At 44.7% G+C, this 17,867-nt stretch overlaps 1 protein-coding gene across 2 annotated transcripts; it reads right to left on the reverse strand.

Moving 5' to 3' along the window:
• Positions 1-5: 5 nt before the first annotated feature.
• On the reverse strand, positions 6-17,509 carry LOC113037424 (formin-like protein 2). 2 transcript variants are annotated; one of them, XM_026194466.1, is made up of 28 exons: positions 16,917-17,509; positions 15,661-15,744; positions 14,150-14,230; positions 13,939-14,015; positions 13,767-13,850; positions 13,449-13,592; positions 13,251-13,377; positions 13,046-13,122; positions 12,693-12,786; positions 12,023-12,097; positions 11,739-11,849; positions 11,447-11,596; positions 11,221-11,322; positions 10,766-10,986; positions 10,569-10,672; positions 9,457-9,642; positions 7,670-7,690; positions 6,994-7,118; positions 6,705-6,907; positions 5,850-6,084; positions 5,702-5,770; positions 5,515-5,595; positions 3,727-3,856; positions 3,486-3,646; positions 2,593-2,694; positions 2,396-2,494; positions 1,520-1,643; positions 6-1,435 (listed from the first exon to the last, which is right to left on the reverse strand). In XM_026194466.1, exons 1-28 carry the CDS (start codon positions 17,031-17,033, stop codon positions 1,347-1,349), a joined length of 3,273 nt encoding a protein of 1,090 aa, XP_026050251.1. In that variant the 5' UTR covers positions 17,034-17,509; the 3' UTR covers positions 6-1,346. The 2 variants fall into 2 exon arrangements, with proteins under 2 accessions (XP_026050251.1, XP_026050252.1); XM_026194467.1 differs by lacking the exon at positions 7,670-7,690.
• Between the last annotated feature and the right edge of the window lie 358 nt (positions 17,510-17,867).

Genomic DNA, 17,867 nt, shown 5'->3' on the forward strand with positions numbered 1-17,867 from the left:
CTGCATCATGTTGACAAGGTGCGCTTTATTAACACACCAAGTGCAGAATCACCACCAAACACAAACACAGACACGTACAAGCATTGCTACACGGTGATCTAGAAAATGTCTGTACATGTAGAAAACGTTGTGCTGCCATTTTTTTGTCTTCTTTGAATCTAAATGATGAAGAGGAGAGAAGGGGAGGGGCTTCAGTCTGAGACTGGACCTCTAAAAGGAAACGGGGACTGCAGAAACATCAGTGGGAGTCGAGGTGTGTCGAGCACAGAGCCCCACCTGCCAACTTCACTGTCGTCGTGAACCTGCTCAGGTGGATTCCGGTCCACAGGTGGGAGCTCCTTGTGTTTCAGCTACAGCGGCCCCTCGGTGCCACACTCCAGATTGCAGCGCTGAGTCGTGACCTTTGGGTGACCAGCTTTGCAGGTGTGTGTGCATGAACAGCTGGAAAACAGCATATTGTGGCTGGTGAGGCTCTGCAAGTTAACAGGCTAACTGACAGATGTGGGCTCAGGAGGGTGGAGAAGGGGCGGAGCCACAGATAGAGTGATACTTCAGTGAGGCTCTGGTACCTGCAGTAAGGCCAGTAGATACAGTAGAACACAGTAGAATATAGTGAAGGTAGAACCCTGTACAGTTAAAGAAACAGACCGGAGAAGCCCATGCACTCTGACCCCCCCCCCCGACCTTTGACCCTTCGGATGTTTGTTAGCCCTCGTGGTGTGAAAAGGCATGTATGCACCTTTGCTCCAGTCCAAACCCAAATGCTGCTCTACAGCATCGTCTGTGGCGAGGCACAACTTTGTTTTTAGCACCGCGGGTTCTCGGTTGTCACGCCAACGGCGTTCAGAGCCGCATGATCTGATTACAGGAAGTGGAATTCTACCTGACCACAGACCACATGATCTTTGTCAGGAGAGGTCAAAGGTCAGATTCAGTCTGTAAAGTGCTCTGAGTAACATCTGCTGGGAAGGTCATGTGATCTAATCAAGTGTTATTTTATGTCTGTGGCGAGGAGGAAAGGCAATGATTAGGACTATATCAGTTCAGCTGGAGGGACGCTGCCCCCTGATTGTTCTGCCACGCTGCTGGACTTCAGTCAAATGGTGTTTAAAACACCTGCTGAAGTGTTTAGCTGACAGCCAAAAAGCCAATCACAGCAGGACAGGGCATCCTTCCGATCGATCCGGTTTAGCTGAGGTCAGGTGTGTGGGCGCCCAGTCTATGCACAAAGAAACCAATAAAATAACATAGAAAACATGATGTCATCAGTTAGAGCGATCAGAAAAGTTCAAAGTGCTAATTGGTCCCATCAATGAAAAGTGGGCGTTGTCACTCTTCGTGACTTCTCAGTAGTGCTCCTCGGTGTGGGCGGGGTCACAGAAGAAGCGAGAGCTGCGTTTGGCAGTCCGAGCCGTGAAGGGGACGGTCTTCAGAGCTGTAGATAAGCGAATAAACAGTCAATCAGAGGACAGCTGACACGCCTGCTGTGGTCACTCACGTGCCTTGGCAACATGTTTACCTGTTATGATATCCTCGATAGCGCCGTCCTTCCCCTCATAAACATGGCGGCTGTCTTTTCCTTGGCGCCTTCTGAGCTCCGTGATCAGCTCCTGCTGCTGCCGCTTCCCTCTGTGGGACGGAGACTGAGAGGGGGAGGGGCTTCAGTATTAGACGCTGTGACACGTCACGTCACCTGATCGATCGATTAGTGATCTGAATAAACCTAAATCTGACCCCCTGGAGCCTCCTGACCAATCAGAGACTGTTGGAATCATGATGTCAGTGAGGACAAAGAATTACTGAGCTTCTGTCATGGTCTCCATGCCTGCCCAGCTGGCCCCGCAAGGCTACATGTGTTTGTTTTGTTTTCTCTCTCTCTCTCTCTTTCTGGGCGGAGCTCACTGCGGGCTCCCGCCCTTGGCCCACACACCTGTCCACTATTTGAGGCTGGGACACAGATCTTCTCGTCGCTGGATGATTGTACTACAGACTTTTCCTTCCCGTACCTGTGACCTCCCTGCAGTGCGTGTGTGTGAGGCTGGGCATGAAGACGAGAGCGAGTGTGAGAGAGCTTCCCCTTGGTCCCTTGGAGCCTGGATTTTCCCCTCACTGTATATATTGTGCACCGGTGTTGTAAATAAACTGTGTTTGGAAACGTCAACCTGCTCTGCTCTTGAGTCCTTACTCTCAGTTGTGACAGCTTTATTTTTAAAAACAAAGATGTAAAGAAACTTTCAGAGAACCGAGGTATTTTAAAAATACCTGAAAACTAAACATTTTGGTTTAATGTAGGAATTCAACATGGAGGTGCAAGCATAAGCTCCTCCTCCATCAGGAGGTCACATCCAGCTGACATAATGGGAGCTAAGTAATGGATTATGTCATGAAGTTTCACCCTGGTCTCCTCTTCCTCCTCCTGCTGCTCCTCCTGTTCCAGTTTCTCCAACAACATCTGCTCCTGACGCCTCCTCTGCTCGTTCTCCTCCTCAGCCAGCTGGAGACACACAGAAACATATTAATGCAAAACTAAACTCAACTGATATAGGCCTACTATCAGAGAGGGAGCATGGTCTATAGACAAAGGTTACCCACCCTGTAGGCTTTGATGAAACGAACAAAGATTGGGAAGAAGACAGACGGCGGCATCGTCTTTGAACTCTCTCCGAAAAACTTCACGGCATCTTCAAAGGCATCCTAAAGTTTATATATACACACACAAACACACACACACAGAGCTGGTTATCATCAGTCTACCTGTTCTCGTACCTTAAAAAGACAAACAATACATAAAACTGATTAAGAAACAAGTTAGGAACATGTGTAAAGCTTGTAGGTTTAGTGTTGGTAGTGTTGTGGGTTTACCCCTCTTCTTCTCCTTCTACCTCTTCTTCTTCTCCTTCTTCGTCTTCTCCTACCTCTTCTCCTCCTTCTTCGTCTTCTTCTCCTCCTTCTCCTTCTACCTCTTCTTCTCCTTCTACCTCTCCTTCTTCTAATAATAATAATAATGGATTGCATTTATATAGCGCTTTTCGGGACACCTCAAAGCGCTTTACAATACCACTATTTATTCACTCTCACATTCATACACTGGTGAAGGCAGCTACAGTTGTAGCCACAGCTGCCCTGGGGCAGACTGACAGAGGCGAGGCTGCCATATCGCACCATCGGCCCCTCTGGCCATCACCAGTAGGCGGTAGGTGAAGTGTCTTGCCCAAGGACACAACGACCGAGACTGTCTGAGCCGGGGCTCGAACCGGCAACCTTCCGATTACAAGACGAACACCCAACTTGAGCCACGATCGCCCTTCTTCTCCTTCCTTGTCTTCTCCTTCTTCTTCTTCCTCTTCTTCTCCTCCATCTTCTCCTTCTCCTACTCCTCCTATGTGCTCGGCTGTTTGGTGTTCACAGTTTGAGCTGATTCTGCAGGAGGAATTGCACCTGAATCATGGCTGTGTGGTAACACATGGTGTATGTGTGTTTCTCACCTGAGCAATGCGTGCGTCCTCCTGCAGTTTGCTGAGCCGTGATTCGTTCCTGCTGATGAAGTCTTTGAGCGTAGCATTGTGCGACACGCTGAACTCTCTCCAGGTGAGCTCCATGCCGCGCTGGAGCTCCTTCACATCACTCAGCACGTTCTCCAGACTCACTGCACAGTACAGGTAAACGAGCTCAGGTAAACGGGCTTCTCGCAGGGAGCGCAGCGTCCTGATTGGCTGTCAGACTCACCTGCGGCAGCCTTGTCCACGTAGTGAAGCTCGTTGTAAAACAGAGACACAGCAGGATACTTCTCTCTCACCACGTTGCTGATGTAATGAAGCAGAGTTTGTGTCCTGTCGGTTGACTTGGTCTCCAGTAACTATGCAGAAAACGCACAACCATGGTAACCGCAACAAACAACAAGGCTCTAGAGCAGGGGTGTCAAACTCAAATACACTGTGGGCTAAAATTCAAAACAGGAACAAAGTCGCGGGTTAACGTTAATATTTATTGAAATATATTTATTCCTCCAGATATAAGAATGAATCTTTTCTTATGGACTCAAACACGTTTTGCTGAAAAACTGAATATGGAACAAGCAAAGCTTAATACTAAACAATATATATATTAGCTGTATAATACCAGTAGGCCAGCTCTAATAGTAATTTGGTATGGCTTCGCGGGCCAAATGTAGTTAGGCTGCGGGCCAAATTTGGCCCGCGGGCCAGAGTTTGACACCTATGCTCTAGAGTGTGCTCCAAATAAAGAACTTTGTGATGAGAAGATTGTTCGTTAATCATTTACAAATCAATACTGTCTGTATGGACAGCAATTAAAAACAAGGTGAACATGTAAAGCTGTGGTGTTAAGCGATGCGGTTGGAAAATTTGGGTGCACCTAACTTTTGTGCTGGTGCACCTAAGAAAAAAAGTTAGTCTAGAGCCCTGAAACACACAAACAGTCACAGCTGCGTGTTGGGGCCTATTAAAGCTCGCTCTGGGGATATGTCCACACTAATGCGTTTTTGTTTGAAAACGCATTGTTTTCTCTCCGTTTTGGCCTCCCGTCCACAGTGAGATGGCGTTTTCCCCAAGGAAAAACGCAGCGTTTTTGAAAACGCTCTCGAAAACGAATAAATATGAAGACAGTGCATTTGCGTCGTAGTGTGGACAGTGAAAATGGAGACTTTCGAATCGATGATACATTTTAGTCATGTGATGCAGTCATGTGACCAATTAAACAAAGATAGCAGTTGTTTTGTTTGCTATCAATTTTGACAGCCCTATTAAAGATAAATATCAGCTTGTACATGCTTCAGGTAGCTTTTCTTCAAATTATTTAATTCTCACACGCTTTTGCAACTTTGTTCTTTTGTGTTACTCGCAGCAACAACTCCACCTCATTGTTAGTCCATTTAAAAAACGTGGTGCTTTTCCTTGACGCTTTGCCGCAACGTTTCAAGGAGTTGGAAAGTAAATAAACGGCTGACGGAAATGAAGGGGGCCGAATCTTCTTGCGCTTCACGCAAGTACTGGAATGTAAGCGTTCTCGTCCGTTTCAATGTGGGCGCACAACTCTGTGAAAATAACTGAAAACGCTAGTGTGGACGTGGATTGTTTTCAGATGAAAACACTGTTTTCAAATCTATCCGGGCTAGTGTGGACGTAGCCTGAGCCTTTTGGTGGGATTCACTGTATCAGACTATAAATAAACCCACCAGCAGGGGACGCCTGTGCTGATGTCTGATGGAGGTCTGCGAGAAACTGGTTCAACCCAGCTGCCATGGCAACACACCAAGTTATAAAAGTCAAGAGATCTATGACTGACTCATGTGACACAAGATGTGATGTCATTGCTTATTTTGGTACATAAACTCCAAACATGTCAGGCAGTTAAACGTCAATTATTAGAAATTAAAGCTGTTTAAGTGATAAAGATACTAAATTCAAAATAAAATTAATTAAAATCATGTTGTGCTGATTGGTCGGATCAGTGATTCAGTGTGTGTGTGTGTGTGTGTGTGTGTGTGTGTGTTACCAGGTCTAAGCTCTGCAGCTTGAATCCATACACCGCTCCTCTCTTACTGCTGTTCATGTAGTTTCCCAAAGCCAAGATGATCTACGACAACACACAGCAGCTGAGCATGAGTATTGATGACACTGACTGATTATTGATACAGAAACAGAGAATCAGGCAGAATATCCACAGGTAACCTCAGACTGACCTCGAGGATCTTCTTCAGCTTCTGAGAGGACTTTATAGAAACTGAGGCCGCGATCATGGCGTGGAGTTGCTGAAAGGAAACAAGACGGTCAGATGGGTCACACCTGTCGATATACTTGCATACCTTCCTATCTGTATATCTGTCTCACCGGTGTTAACATCTGGATGTTGTCGTTGAAGTTGCCCATGAAAGTCATGATGGTCATGCGCTGACTGAGTCTCTCAAGGCGACTGAACTGCATCATGAAGCGATCTTCGTCACTTAGTGCCTCCAGAGGTTTTCGGTCCCTCTCATATTGCCGTAGCAACTTCAGCTCAGCCTCCGTCGGCAGGAAACGTGTCAGACACTCTACAAAGTCCACCCGAACGGTCCGGAGGTCAAACCTGGAGAGATGATGGACTGGGTTGATTTGATAGAGTGACTCGGAGTGTACACAGGTACCTAATAAGCCACTTAAACACACCTGTAGAGGGTCACCTGATTGATTTCAGGCACATTGCAGTATGGCTGACTCAGATTCAGTTCTGAGGCCTGAATCTGAAGTCTGATTATCACTGATGGAACCCAGGCCAGGCCAGAACCGACTGCTTTTATTGGGGTCATGGGATGCTCACTATGATGCTGTTTAAACTCTAAAGTACTCTGAGACAGAGGAACTTCTATGATGTCATCTCAGGCTGGGTGTGAAGGCAGTTTGTCTGATGAATGGAAGCCACCATGAGTAAATTCTCAGCTAACAGAGGTAACAAACTCCAAATGTTAAAAGCTCTGATATCGGAGGCAGAGAGAAGAAGGTCAAGGATCAAAGCTAGGAAGAGATCGATGGATCATAAAGCAGCAGCTCTGGTGGACAGAATCATATGCCCACCTGAACTCACCTGTAAACACACTGCTGTTGTGCACTGCTGTTATATAAACATAGCTACATTCAATTTTGCCTATTTCTGACTCTGGCACCAAGCTGGCATCGCTGGCACCTGTAACCTGGTGCAGTTCCACCTACGTTTGGATGGCACGGCAGATGACCTCTGACCCCTGGCCGGCCTTCCTCAGCGTGATGGCCAGGTTTTTGGCTCTGTTGGCCTCCAGCAGAGAAACTTTGGACGGAGCTTTCTGAGGAAGCTTCTGTCTGGACAGCGTCAGGTCCACAGCTGGACCCTGAGCCTTGGTCTTAAACATCTCCTCGAACTCCTCCACGTTCAGGTCCTGAGACACACACAGGTCATCGCAGATTTTAAACAGGTGAAAAGCTTTTGTCAGCCCTGAGTGATGCCTCTTGCTGTGGATGTTACCTGCAGGATGGACTCGTCATCAATGTCATTGAAGATCGTTCCGTTTATCTGACTTGGCTTCAGAGCTACCCAGTTCAGCACCGGCATCCTGAACTTGGTCTGGATTGGCTTCTTTATCTTCACCGCTGTGCGAGACATGTGAGCAGGGAGACATGTGAGGAGAGGACGAGACTGGCCTCAGATTGGTACTGCGAGTGACTAAAGTCCAGCTGTGTGTTCAGACCGATCAATCAGTTTGTGCCAAACTGCTGAAGGTTAACAGGCATCACTGCACCTGTTACTATTGTCAGGTACAGGTGCGACAGGTGAGCAGGTCTGTATGGGACAGACCAACAGAAGTCTGTTTTTCTAGCATAACCAATATAGGTCTTCAACTTAATTCATGGATGAGCATTACTTTGGGTCTCATCAGAGCCAATCTATCCCTCGGACTCTATTTTATTTATTTATATCTTTTCTCTTCTCAGGTAAGAGTAGGTATGATCCTTCAGTCTGAACACACATCATAGAAGTGGGATCAAACATATGACTCTGACTGACAATTGTGGCAGTTGATTAATTGAGAAACCAGCCACTGACTGGCTGCGGCTGGTTTCCAGGTGATGGAGGAATGGAAGAAGATGGAGGGTGGGGAAGTAAGGGTGTTTTGTGAAGATGTTAGAGAAAGTAAACGTACAGAACAATTTGAGAGCACCCTCTGTGAGCAAAACAGAAGAAAAGAAACAACATGTTAGTAAAATGGCAGTTAACATACACATTTATCACACTGACTAATATTTCTGGACTCTCATCGGCTGAAGGTGTGACATATTTAATTGTAAGGAATAGACAGCGTATATAAAGAGATCTGAACTGTGGTTATTTGTGTAAACTGAGAGCTGAGTTCTGGTGAAGCTGCTGAAGTTGAATCAGTTCTGTAAATTTTATTTTGATAAAATGTGATGGAACAAATATCTCTAATGTCTTTTATTAGTGACGATGGTATAAGTAGGATAACAGTCTGAGATTTGAGCTCCATTTCACTTCAGTGGTTCTTCATCAATAGTACAAACAATATGCAACTTTTTCTGTATGAACAGAACATTAAACTGAGAAAAATCCAAAAAAGTAATACTCTGTATATATCAGCATCCATTCACCAATGGAGACTGTTGGAAATATTTAATATTTAATAAGAAATTAACTTCCCAGAAGTAAATATTAACCACCAGAGAAGACCGTCATGACTGAAATTTGCAGACAAGGACTCTATGACCTCTTGGACTTCAAGGACACGTGTTTATTTAAGTCTGACCATCAGCCACCTGCAATCCAAAGCAAAGCATTCATCCAAGGAAAAATGATGCAAACCAAACCTTAACCAACCTAAACTCCAAACCAAACAATCAATGAAAGCCAAACTCCAAACCAAAACAAACCGAGCAAAACCAAACTCTCAATCAAACTAGAGTCCAAACCAAACTAATCCAAGCCAAACCAGCCAAAGACCAGATCAATCTTAACCATGTCTGTTGTTGTGATTTGGTGATGTATAAGTAAAACTGAATTGAAAATTGAATTGAATTGAACTGAATCAAACCAAAACAGTCCGCACCAAACCAAACTCTCACCTAAATCAAATCTGGACCCAACCAAATAATCAATACCAACCCAACCTAAACCAAAAGAATCCAAGCCAAAAGCCAAACTCTCAACCAATGGTTCGGTCAAATCCAAACTTCAAACCAGACAAAAACAACCCGAGCAAAACCTTGCTCTTAACCAAGCTAAACTCCAAACTTAAACAACCTTAACTCCAAACCAGAGCAACACAAATTCGAAATCAATCCAAATTCTCAACAAATTCAACTGAGTTCAATGTCACCAGTTATCACCACCATCATCAAACAAAGGCTCACTGACTACCTGCTCTGCATGAGTACCATCTGGCCTCAACAGATCTTCTATTTATGGCTTTTCCCTGATCTGATGTATTACCTCTCCAACATTTCAGAAACAAACTCTGACTATGAAGAAGACAAATCTACAACCAAGGAAGAACAACCAAAGGTTGAAAACCCCGGCCTCAAACTAACACAGATTCACTGAGATTTGCTGACCCAAACTACAACCACCTCCTTCTGTTCAACCTTTGCAGACCTTAGTTTTTCACCCAAATGTTACCAAAAACCAACTTCTCAACTGAGAAAAGTAAAGAGAACTAACAACTGGCTAAAAAACAAGAACAGCTGGTGTCAGCTGGAGTCAGCATGTTTATAGTTTCTATTATTTTTTTTTCGTAATAATGATTTGAAACTGATGTCTATAGTTCATGTCCTGATTAACTGTAACTGAGTTTACTCCTCACCTGGCTGCAGTAATGTACAGGTGTAGTGTTGGTGTGGTTACAGGGGAAAGGACAGTTTGATGGTCAGGTTTGGTTCAGTTCTAAACAGCCTGTGAACCCACTGTTTGCAGTCTCACCTGCAAGTCCAGAGTTAAAGATGACTGTAGGTGACCCCCCTGTTCCTGGGAGTGGTGGGGCCACAGGTGGAGGAGGCGGGGGCATGGGGACGGAGGAGAGCTCACTGGTCCGACAAGGTGGAGGAGGGGGAGGGGGAGGAGGAGGAGGACCAGGTGGAGGAGGTGCTGGGTACGGTCCGTTGGACACTAAAGAGGAAAAAAAAAAACAATGTTATTACTCATTATACAGGTGATACTCAGCAGTAAAGTAAAATAAAATTAACGAAGTGCTTCACAGAAACGGACATACAACCTCAAACAAACAAAATCAACCAAAAGCAAGTTTAAACAGATATGTTTTTAACTGCTTTTAAAAGAAATGACTGAGTCCACAGATCTCAAACTCAAAGGGAGTGAGTTCCAGAGTCTGGGGGCCACTGATACAAACGCTCTGTCACCTTTTGTTTTTAGCCTTGTATGCTGGACAACCAGCAAGCCCTGGTTGCAAGACCTCAGGGACCTGCTGGGGCGATAAGGAAGAAGATGATCGCTGATGTAAATGGGAGCTACACCGTGCAGGGCCCTATAGGTCATGATTATAATCTTAAAACGGACCCTGAACTTGACAGGGAGCCAATGCAGTTGAATCAGCAGGGGAGTGGCATGGGAGTATTTGGGATGCTTTGTCAGAAGCCTGGCAGCAGCATTTTGAACACCCTGCAGTCGTTCCAGGGAGGCATTACTTAAGCAAGTAAACAAGGAATTACAATAATCTAAGTGAGATGAAACAAAAGCATGAAGAATCATTTCCAATTCAGAGCGTGACACAATGAGCTTAGCAATATTTCTTAAACGGTAAAAACAAGAACGAACCAAAGATTTAATGTGTGTGTCCAGCGTCAGAGCTGGGTCAAATGTAACACCAGGGTTCCTAATGGAGGGTTTAATATAAGAAGCAGGAGGGCCTAGATTTTTAACCACGAGGGGAACAAAATTCTCAGGAGCAAAGACAATGACTTCACTTTTATCAGCATTTAGTTGAAGATAATTATCAGCCATCCAATCTCTAATGGGATCTAAGGACCGCAAGATTTGAAGCTTAGAAGCATCAGTACCTGCAAGGTTCAACTCACTTGTGCCTGGCATTGGTGGAGGAGGAGGTGGAGGAGGTGGGGCCAGCATGCCTGGGGCTCCGCCCAGCCCCGGTCCCGTACTGTGATAAGCTACAGTCTCAGGGCTGCAGGAATCAATCAAAATCAATCAAAAACAAAATCCTTAGCCAGAAGTTTTTAACTGTGAGATACTACAGTTTCTAGGTCCTGTGATTCACCTAGGGGACAGGTTAGGACAGGGTGGAGGTGACGGAGAGGCAGAATCAGCCACCCCTCCATCGCCCTCTCCTCTCTGTGGTTGAGGAGCTCCGGGTCCTCCGGCCTGCTGCGCTTCCTGAGCCTGACGCTCCAGACGACTCTGACGTCGGATCGTCTGGTCCTTTTCCCGTACCATACGCCGCAAGGTATGCACCTGTGAGTTAGCACTGGCATACACATCCTGCAGAGGTAAGCGGTGATGGTGAGTCAGGGGCAAGAGTGGTGCCAAAGAACAGTCCAACATTTTATAAAACCCATGTTTAAAAAGTATTTCAGCCCTGTAAACTCCACATTATTCCCTGTAGATGTCTCTTCATCATTATCACCATCTGACCTACTCTTATACATTTATTTGCCTCATTTATTTGCTCCATGGTGACAATGTACATGTGGTTTCCACAGTAACAAGACTGACCCGGAGTTGGTCCAGCTCTTTGTTGGTCTGCATCAGCTGTTTCTCCAGTTCCACAATCTTCAACATTGCTTCGTTCTCCACATCCAGCAGACGTTCTGACATCTGAAGGCATATAGAGAAAGAAAGAGGCTGGTGAAGGTCAGCACAAAACCAGAGATTTATCATAATGTCTTTTAAGACTTGACCCCTTTGTTTCCACCTGTCTCCCTCCACCTGGAGGTCTTACCGTGGCCAGGTTCTCCTCCAGTTCCTCGACTCTCTCCAGAGCAGCAGTTTTGGTCTCTGCATCCTCCAGCAGTGTCCCGACATCAAATACGTTGTCCAGGTACGCCTGAATCTGAACCTGCAACCTGTCACTCTCTGTGTGCTTTAGCCGCTGAGGTGAAACAGGTGAGGGCACAGGTGAGGAGACAGGTTTTGGTGAAACACATCATTTTCTGAACAGCACTAGATGTAAATTAAAACCACATTCTGTCTGAGAGTGACTGTGATGCTCTGATTGTGGGTTTCTGTCTTACCTCCAGGTGTTCTTCCAGGTTGAGTTTGGTGAAGTCATATTGCAAGTGGACTCTGAAGTTCATGTCCTCTACAGAGTGAACCACAATGTTGATGAACTGCATGCAGGCCACCTGGAAACATGTTTCACTGCCCATTATTAACCTGATGATGTCACACCAGGCAAGTCTGACGTTACCAAAGTCACACAGATGTAAACTTTGTGAGCTGAATGGATCTTAACTTTCATGCAATTAATTTAAAAGAAAAATCTTGAAATATTAGGTCCCATTTGAGACAACGTTACCAAGAAGTCGATGTTGTCATCTTCATTCTTAAAATGTTCCATCAACTTTTCAAAACGCATTGACTCAGAGCACACCTGCAACACATCAATCAATCAATCAATCAATCAATCAATCAATCAATCAATCAATCAAACAAACAAACAAACAAACAAACAAACAAACAAACAAACAAACAAACAAACGTATGCTGTTTACTCTCTTCTCATTTTCCCAGTTTGTACCTCCTTTCCTTTAATATAATTTCCTCCCATCTGAGATGTGATGGGAGGAAATGCAAGAAGTCGAATCAACAGGTTTTTAACAACAGGAGAGCTCTTTAGTCCAGAGCCTCATTTTATAATAACGCATACAGATGATCACTCTGGATGCCATTACCTTGGCCTCCAGTAACACCATGAAGAAAACCTTTAGTTGTTCTTGACCAGGATATGTCCTTCAATGCACATATAAACAAACATCTTTAGGACTGCAATATCTCTAAAACTAGAAATGTCCTCCTCCCTTCATGGTTTGGTGATTCCAGCTCTGTGGCACACCTGTTTCATACGTTACTTTCTCCTTCTCATGTATCCTGACAGAGACCCCAAGACAACAGGAGGCACAAAGTGGAGAAATGACAAAAGGATTACTTGTTGTTTTATGTTTAGAGTGTGTTGTTATTTTGTTTACAGTTTTAAAGTTGTCGAAGGCCGACAGGATGATCTCGTGCCCTCCTCTGACCAAACACACTGCGGCCAACAACTCCAAGACCAGAGCCTTTGTCCTGATGAAGAAAATGCATCAAATAAATTTTTAAAAAGCTATTTATAGAGAGAAAAACAAGCTTCACACACTAATTAACAAACAGTGAACAGAAACAATGTCTACATCTGTGGTTTAACTGACTTTGTGGCTTTCTTCTCAGGAGCTGTTTGAATTCACTCAAAGTTTGTATTTTCTAACACGCAGGTGTATTTTGTTCTCTGCCAGCGAGACAGATACAGCAGTGGTAATATTTATATTAGTTGTATCTGCAGATGTACCTTGGGTTCCTGTTGTTGAGGCTGAGAGCAATTTCATTGACAGCGTGAGGATGAGACATCACCATGTTGAAACCGTACTGATGAAGATGAGGACACAGATGAAGGTCAGTAATGTTTCCGGCTCTAAAATCTAAACTTTACAGATTTAGGACAGGTTTGACTTCAAATTGACACAAACGTTCTGTCACCGGGCAGATTAAGTTACCTGGTAGTTCATGATGGCTCTCAGACACATGATACAAACGTGAACATCATCTTTCTTGCACACAAGTCGTGAGTTCTTGAGAGTTCGACGACTCGGCAGCGTGTTGGATCGAGTCACCAGAGTCGAACTACAAACAGAAAATTCACGTTAGCACACCTAGGTGACTTCTGGTTTTATTCATACATTATGTTCTGCTACCTGATGGAGTGTCGAGCTGCTCGGGGTACAGAGGAGGATGGTGAGGGGAGGCTGCAGTCACCATGGAGATCTTCTATCGAACGACTCCAGGGAGAGTCGATGGACGACACCTCGCCTCCAGCCTCTGACTGTTCTCCATCAAACCTGAGCACAAAAAGTTTGTAAAATGTTTGTAAGTCCCAAACCTGCTCCAAACTAATCACCTGAACACTACATTTCATCTGTCGGTGTGATCGCACCATAAAAAGATCCGACATGTGAAGTTCAAAATTCAGACCGAAGCTCAGAAAGCAAAGAGGAAGCCCTGTCTTTACTCACGTGACAGCGTACTGAGCAAACGACAAATATTCAACCAGAACATCAAGACCCCTATTCTCCTCATTCAGAAACTCTCTCACCCACCTGCAGACAGACGGGAGACAGATGTTAGACAGCCATGAGACTGTTAGACAGGTTAGAGAGACAGACAAGTGTTCTGACAGACAGGTACCCAATGTGGTTTGTACGAAGAGAAATCTCGAGTTCTCTGAGCGTCTGAGTTGATTCCTGAACTCTTCTCCTGAACTTCTGCAGACAAACACACAAACTGGTCAATATTTTAAAAAAATATAAACACAGGCCGTAACTGAAGGACTACCAGCAGGACTCTAAAAGAAAGTTTTCTCTGTCAGCGCAATAAACTTTAAACTTTGCCATCTTACCTTCCGTGTGACGGCCGGGTCGAGGAAGCCTCTCAGTTTCTGGATGTAGGTGTGAGGAGGATTCTTGACCTGAAACCTTTCCTACATCAAACATAAAAACAGTGGGACTAGATGGGATCAGATATGAAGCCCCACCCACCACAACGCCTGTCTGACTTTTACTGGGGAAAATAATTCTAAATGTCATTTTTTAAAGAAACTTTAAAATGTTATTAAATTTGCTCTCAACTTTATCAGCTGCAGGATTTTGTCAAATCTCAAATCAACAGAAGTGGGGCAAATTACAGACTGGAACCAAAGGTACGGGGACCCAGAAAGTCCAAGAACCCTAGTCAGGGCTCTAGAGTGCGACCAATTTGGTCGCAAATGCGACCAAATTTTTCAGTTGCACCTGTGCGACCAACTGTTCGAGTAGCAAAAAAAAAAAAAAAATCTGCAACCTTCCCTGTGGTCAAAAAGAGACACACATTATGCCCCTATCGTGGACTAAACCAATCAGAGATAGTAAGGGGCGGGACCTCTCTGATTGGCCGTGGTCCCGTTGAAAGTCCAGGTGGAAGTGGGAGGTGAGTAGCTTGAATAAAGCGATATCAATTCATTAAATCCTGAATCGACTTTTAAATATAACTGTGTTTTGCCAGAAACGCCAGATTCTCAGATTAAAGCTCACAAAACCATTTCAACAACAACCAAACAGCAAATGAGAGCAGGTACACGGATTCCACACAAAGACGTAAACACAGACCCGACGCATCAGAATCAACTTTGTCTTTCTCGGCTGAAGAAGTCAGTACTGATAAATGATCAGAATTATAATATTTCTGTCTGAGGCTAAGTTGAATCGAATCGGGACTTTGAAAACCAGAATCGAATGGATTATAGAAATCAGTGATGATACCCAGCCCTAGTGAGCAGCCTGGGCACGACAGAAGTGGATGTAGCTGTAATAGGAAAAGAACTATTGCTAACTTTTCTGTTAAGTTAAGGCCTGATCCTTCTGAAATTCATAGCCAGTGCTCTGACACGGTGTCATCAATCTTTGAATGCTGAAAAAGCACAGTGTATCCAGAAAAACACATTATATTATAGAAATTATTATAAAATTTGTGTGCGCCTAACTTTTGTGCCGGTATGCCTAACTTTTTAAAGTTAGGCGTACCTGTACGCCCAGGCAAAAAGTTAGTCTAGAGCCCTGCTAGTCTAAACCAAGAGATATGACATATAACCCAGAAATAACTAAAATGACATACAGGAGAGATGTAAAATGACCGTGAAGAACAAAAACAGCAACAAACAGCTGGAAAAAGTCTAAAATTACATAAAATGCCACATTAGAAACACATAAAACAATCTGTTTTGTAAAATGACCAAAATGGGATAACAAATGACCCCAAAGTCACACAACAAATCATATCTGCACCGTTTATGATTCGTGTCTCTTTCAATATTCAGATCAATGAGTTGAAGCTTCTTAACAATTTGTTCCTGCAGTCCCATAAACATCCACCTACCTGATCACAAATAAGCTCCCACTTCTTTTCATTGTCGTAGGAACGCAGCAGACGCACCTTGTCAGGTGGCAGGTTCATTGAATTCTGAAAATCAGACAGTTTTATTGCTCAAACACGTCTAGAAACAAAAAAGACAACATTTTGAACCCTTAGTCCATGAATACAGACACAAACCCTTAAAGAAAATCAAAGTAATATGTAAATCTCAACCCCCAAACCCTAAATACAGAATGAACTCTAAACTCCCAACTCTTTTTTTTTATTCACTAAACAGCCCAAGACAAAATCTGGATGTTCCAATTCACATGTCTGTACTTAAATCCACAGATTAAATAAAAGAGTCAGTCATACCAAAGGTTGCTCCAAAAACAACAAGATTTGAGCCTTGAAGATTAAAGTGATGACGATCAACTGATCCTGGATCTGCTGGTTCATCCATGAATTTTTCCATGACATGAAACTTTGTACCAGTTTTATTCAGTGTAAACACAATTAAATGATGGCTGTCAACCAACCATGATATGCTACTCCTGCAGGAGGATCCTGCTGTTACTAGTGGACCATGTGACCACTATTAAGTGATTCTTTAGTTAGCTTGACTTGTGACTTTTAGAGATACTGAGTCAGGTCGTATACCTTCAAAGGTCAGCTGTTTCATATTTTCAGTGGATAGCTAAAGTGGCTTATAGCCCTCATACTGAAGCTCATGTCAGGGTGAAACTTCGAGCCCTCCTATTGGTCCAGTCCCAGAGCTGCTGATCATGGTTTCCAGTATCAACGTGTTTCCCCTGTCTGACTTGGCTAATCTAATTCTCTTGTGTTTTTGAAGACCTGAACAAACTGTAGAGGGGCTTTGAGCGTGAATCTGAAGACAAGCGTGTGAACAGACTCTTGAACAGACCCAGCTGGTTCTGATGTGGTTCTGAATGTTCCTCCCTTTAGATCCAGATTCAGACCAGGATCTGTGTCTCCTGAGCCAGACTACATCACAGTTTACAGAATGAACCTGCAGAACTATAGACCTCTAGGACCAAAGACCACAGGAGAAGTGACCTGGAGAACCAGAAACCCAAAGAGGGGAAACTTACAGATCCAGAGCCCTGCAGAACCACAGGCATTTAAAACCAGTAGATCTGGAGACCAGGATCTCATGGCCTGGTGATCAGGTTCTGCAGAGACCACTAACCCACGCCAGACCTGCAGAGTGTGACTGCATATTTTCAGCATGCCTGTGTGTGTCTGTGCGAGTATCCTACCAGTGCGATGGAGAACCTCTCCTCTAGCTCGGCCGGGTCTGGCATCGGGAGTCGAACCGGAGCAGCTCTGGACCGGATGACGGCCAGCTGGCTCTCCATGCTCTCGGCGTTACCCATCACATGCGCCGTGAACACACACCGAGCAGGAACACGGGAACACACCCACCCACAGCAGCACACACACTCAGCACACACACAGGAACATGTGGTCGACCATCACTATGAACGTAGATGGGTGGTCGAGCTGCTGAAGGCCTGTCTCTCTCTCTCTCCTGTCTGACTCCTCAGACGATGAAGAGCGTCTGCCTCCTCCTCCTCTTTGCCTGTCTCTCTCTCTCTCTCTCTGTCTCTTTGTCTCTCTCCCTCACCGCTGCCACTGCCGCTGCTGATGCTTCTGCTGCTGATCCAGATGAAGCCTGCTTGGCTGCTGTGTTATTGTGTGTTTGTTTGTCTGAAATGTGTGTGTGTGTGAGCGCGCGTGGCAGATCAGTCGGTTAATCCTCCCCCTCTCCTCCCCCACACGAAGAAAGAAAGAGAGAGTCGGCCTCCCCCCTCTTTGTCTCTCTCTCTCCCAGCTGCAGTCTCTGTGCAGCTTGCTCCACCCTCCCTCCACCCTCTCTCTGCCTCCTCAGACAATGAACCTTCTGCTGCCACAGGCCCCGCCCACCAACACACACACACACACACATGCAGCGCTGTGAGTAATCTGACTCTGGATCAGCTGTGTGTGTTTTCATTAGTCTATAATAAACAAGATTTGTTGTTAAACATGTAAATCTTGGGTTTGATCCCAAGATTTGTATTGTAGTTTTATGATTTTAACTCTAAAACAACAATATTAAATTACACATGTACCAAAGAAAACTGCAGACTAACGAACACTCCTCCTTCATTTGTCACACAACTTCTTCACAAGTAACATTTTTACCATTAATTCAAAAATGACTGATC

The sequence above is a fragment of the Astatotilapia calliptera genome, chromosome 15 (assembly GCF_900246225.1).
Source record: "Astatotilapia calliptera chromosome 15, fAstCal1.2, whole genome shotgun sequence".
NCBI classification, from domain to species: Eukaryota; Metazoa; Chordata; class Actinopteri; order Cichliformes; family Cichlidae; genus Astatotilapia; species Astatotilapia calliptera.

Coding starts and splice junctions, on each gene's coding strand:
- LOC113037424 (XM_026194466.1), bottom strand. CDS start 17,033: ATGGGTAACGCCGAGAGCATGGAGAGCCAGCTGGCCGTCATCCGGTCC. Junction 11,597..11,738: donor ACCTGGAAGAACACCTGGAG/GTAAGACAGAAA, acceptor GTTTCACCTCAG/CGGCTAAAGCACACAGAGAG. Junction 9,643..10,568: donor TCCACCAATGCCAGGCACAA/GTGAGTTGAACC, acceptor TTTCCTCTTTAG/TGTCCAACGGACCGTACCCA.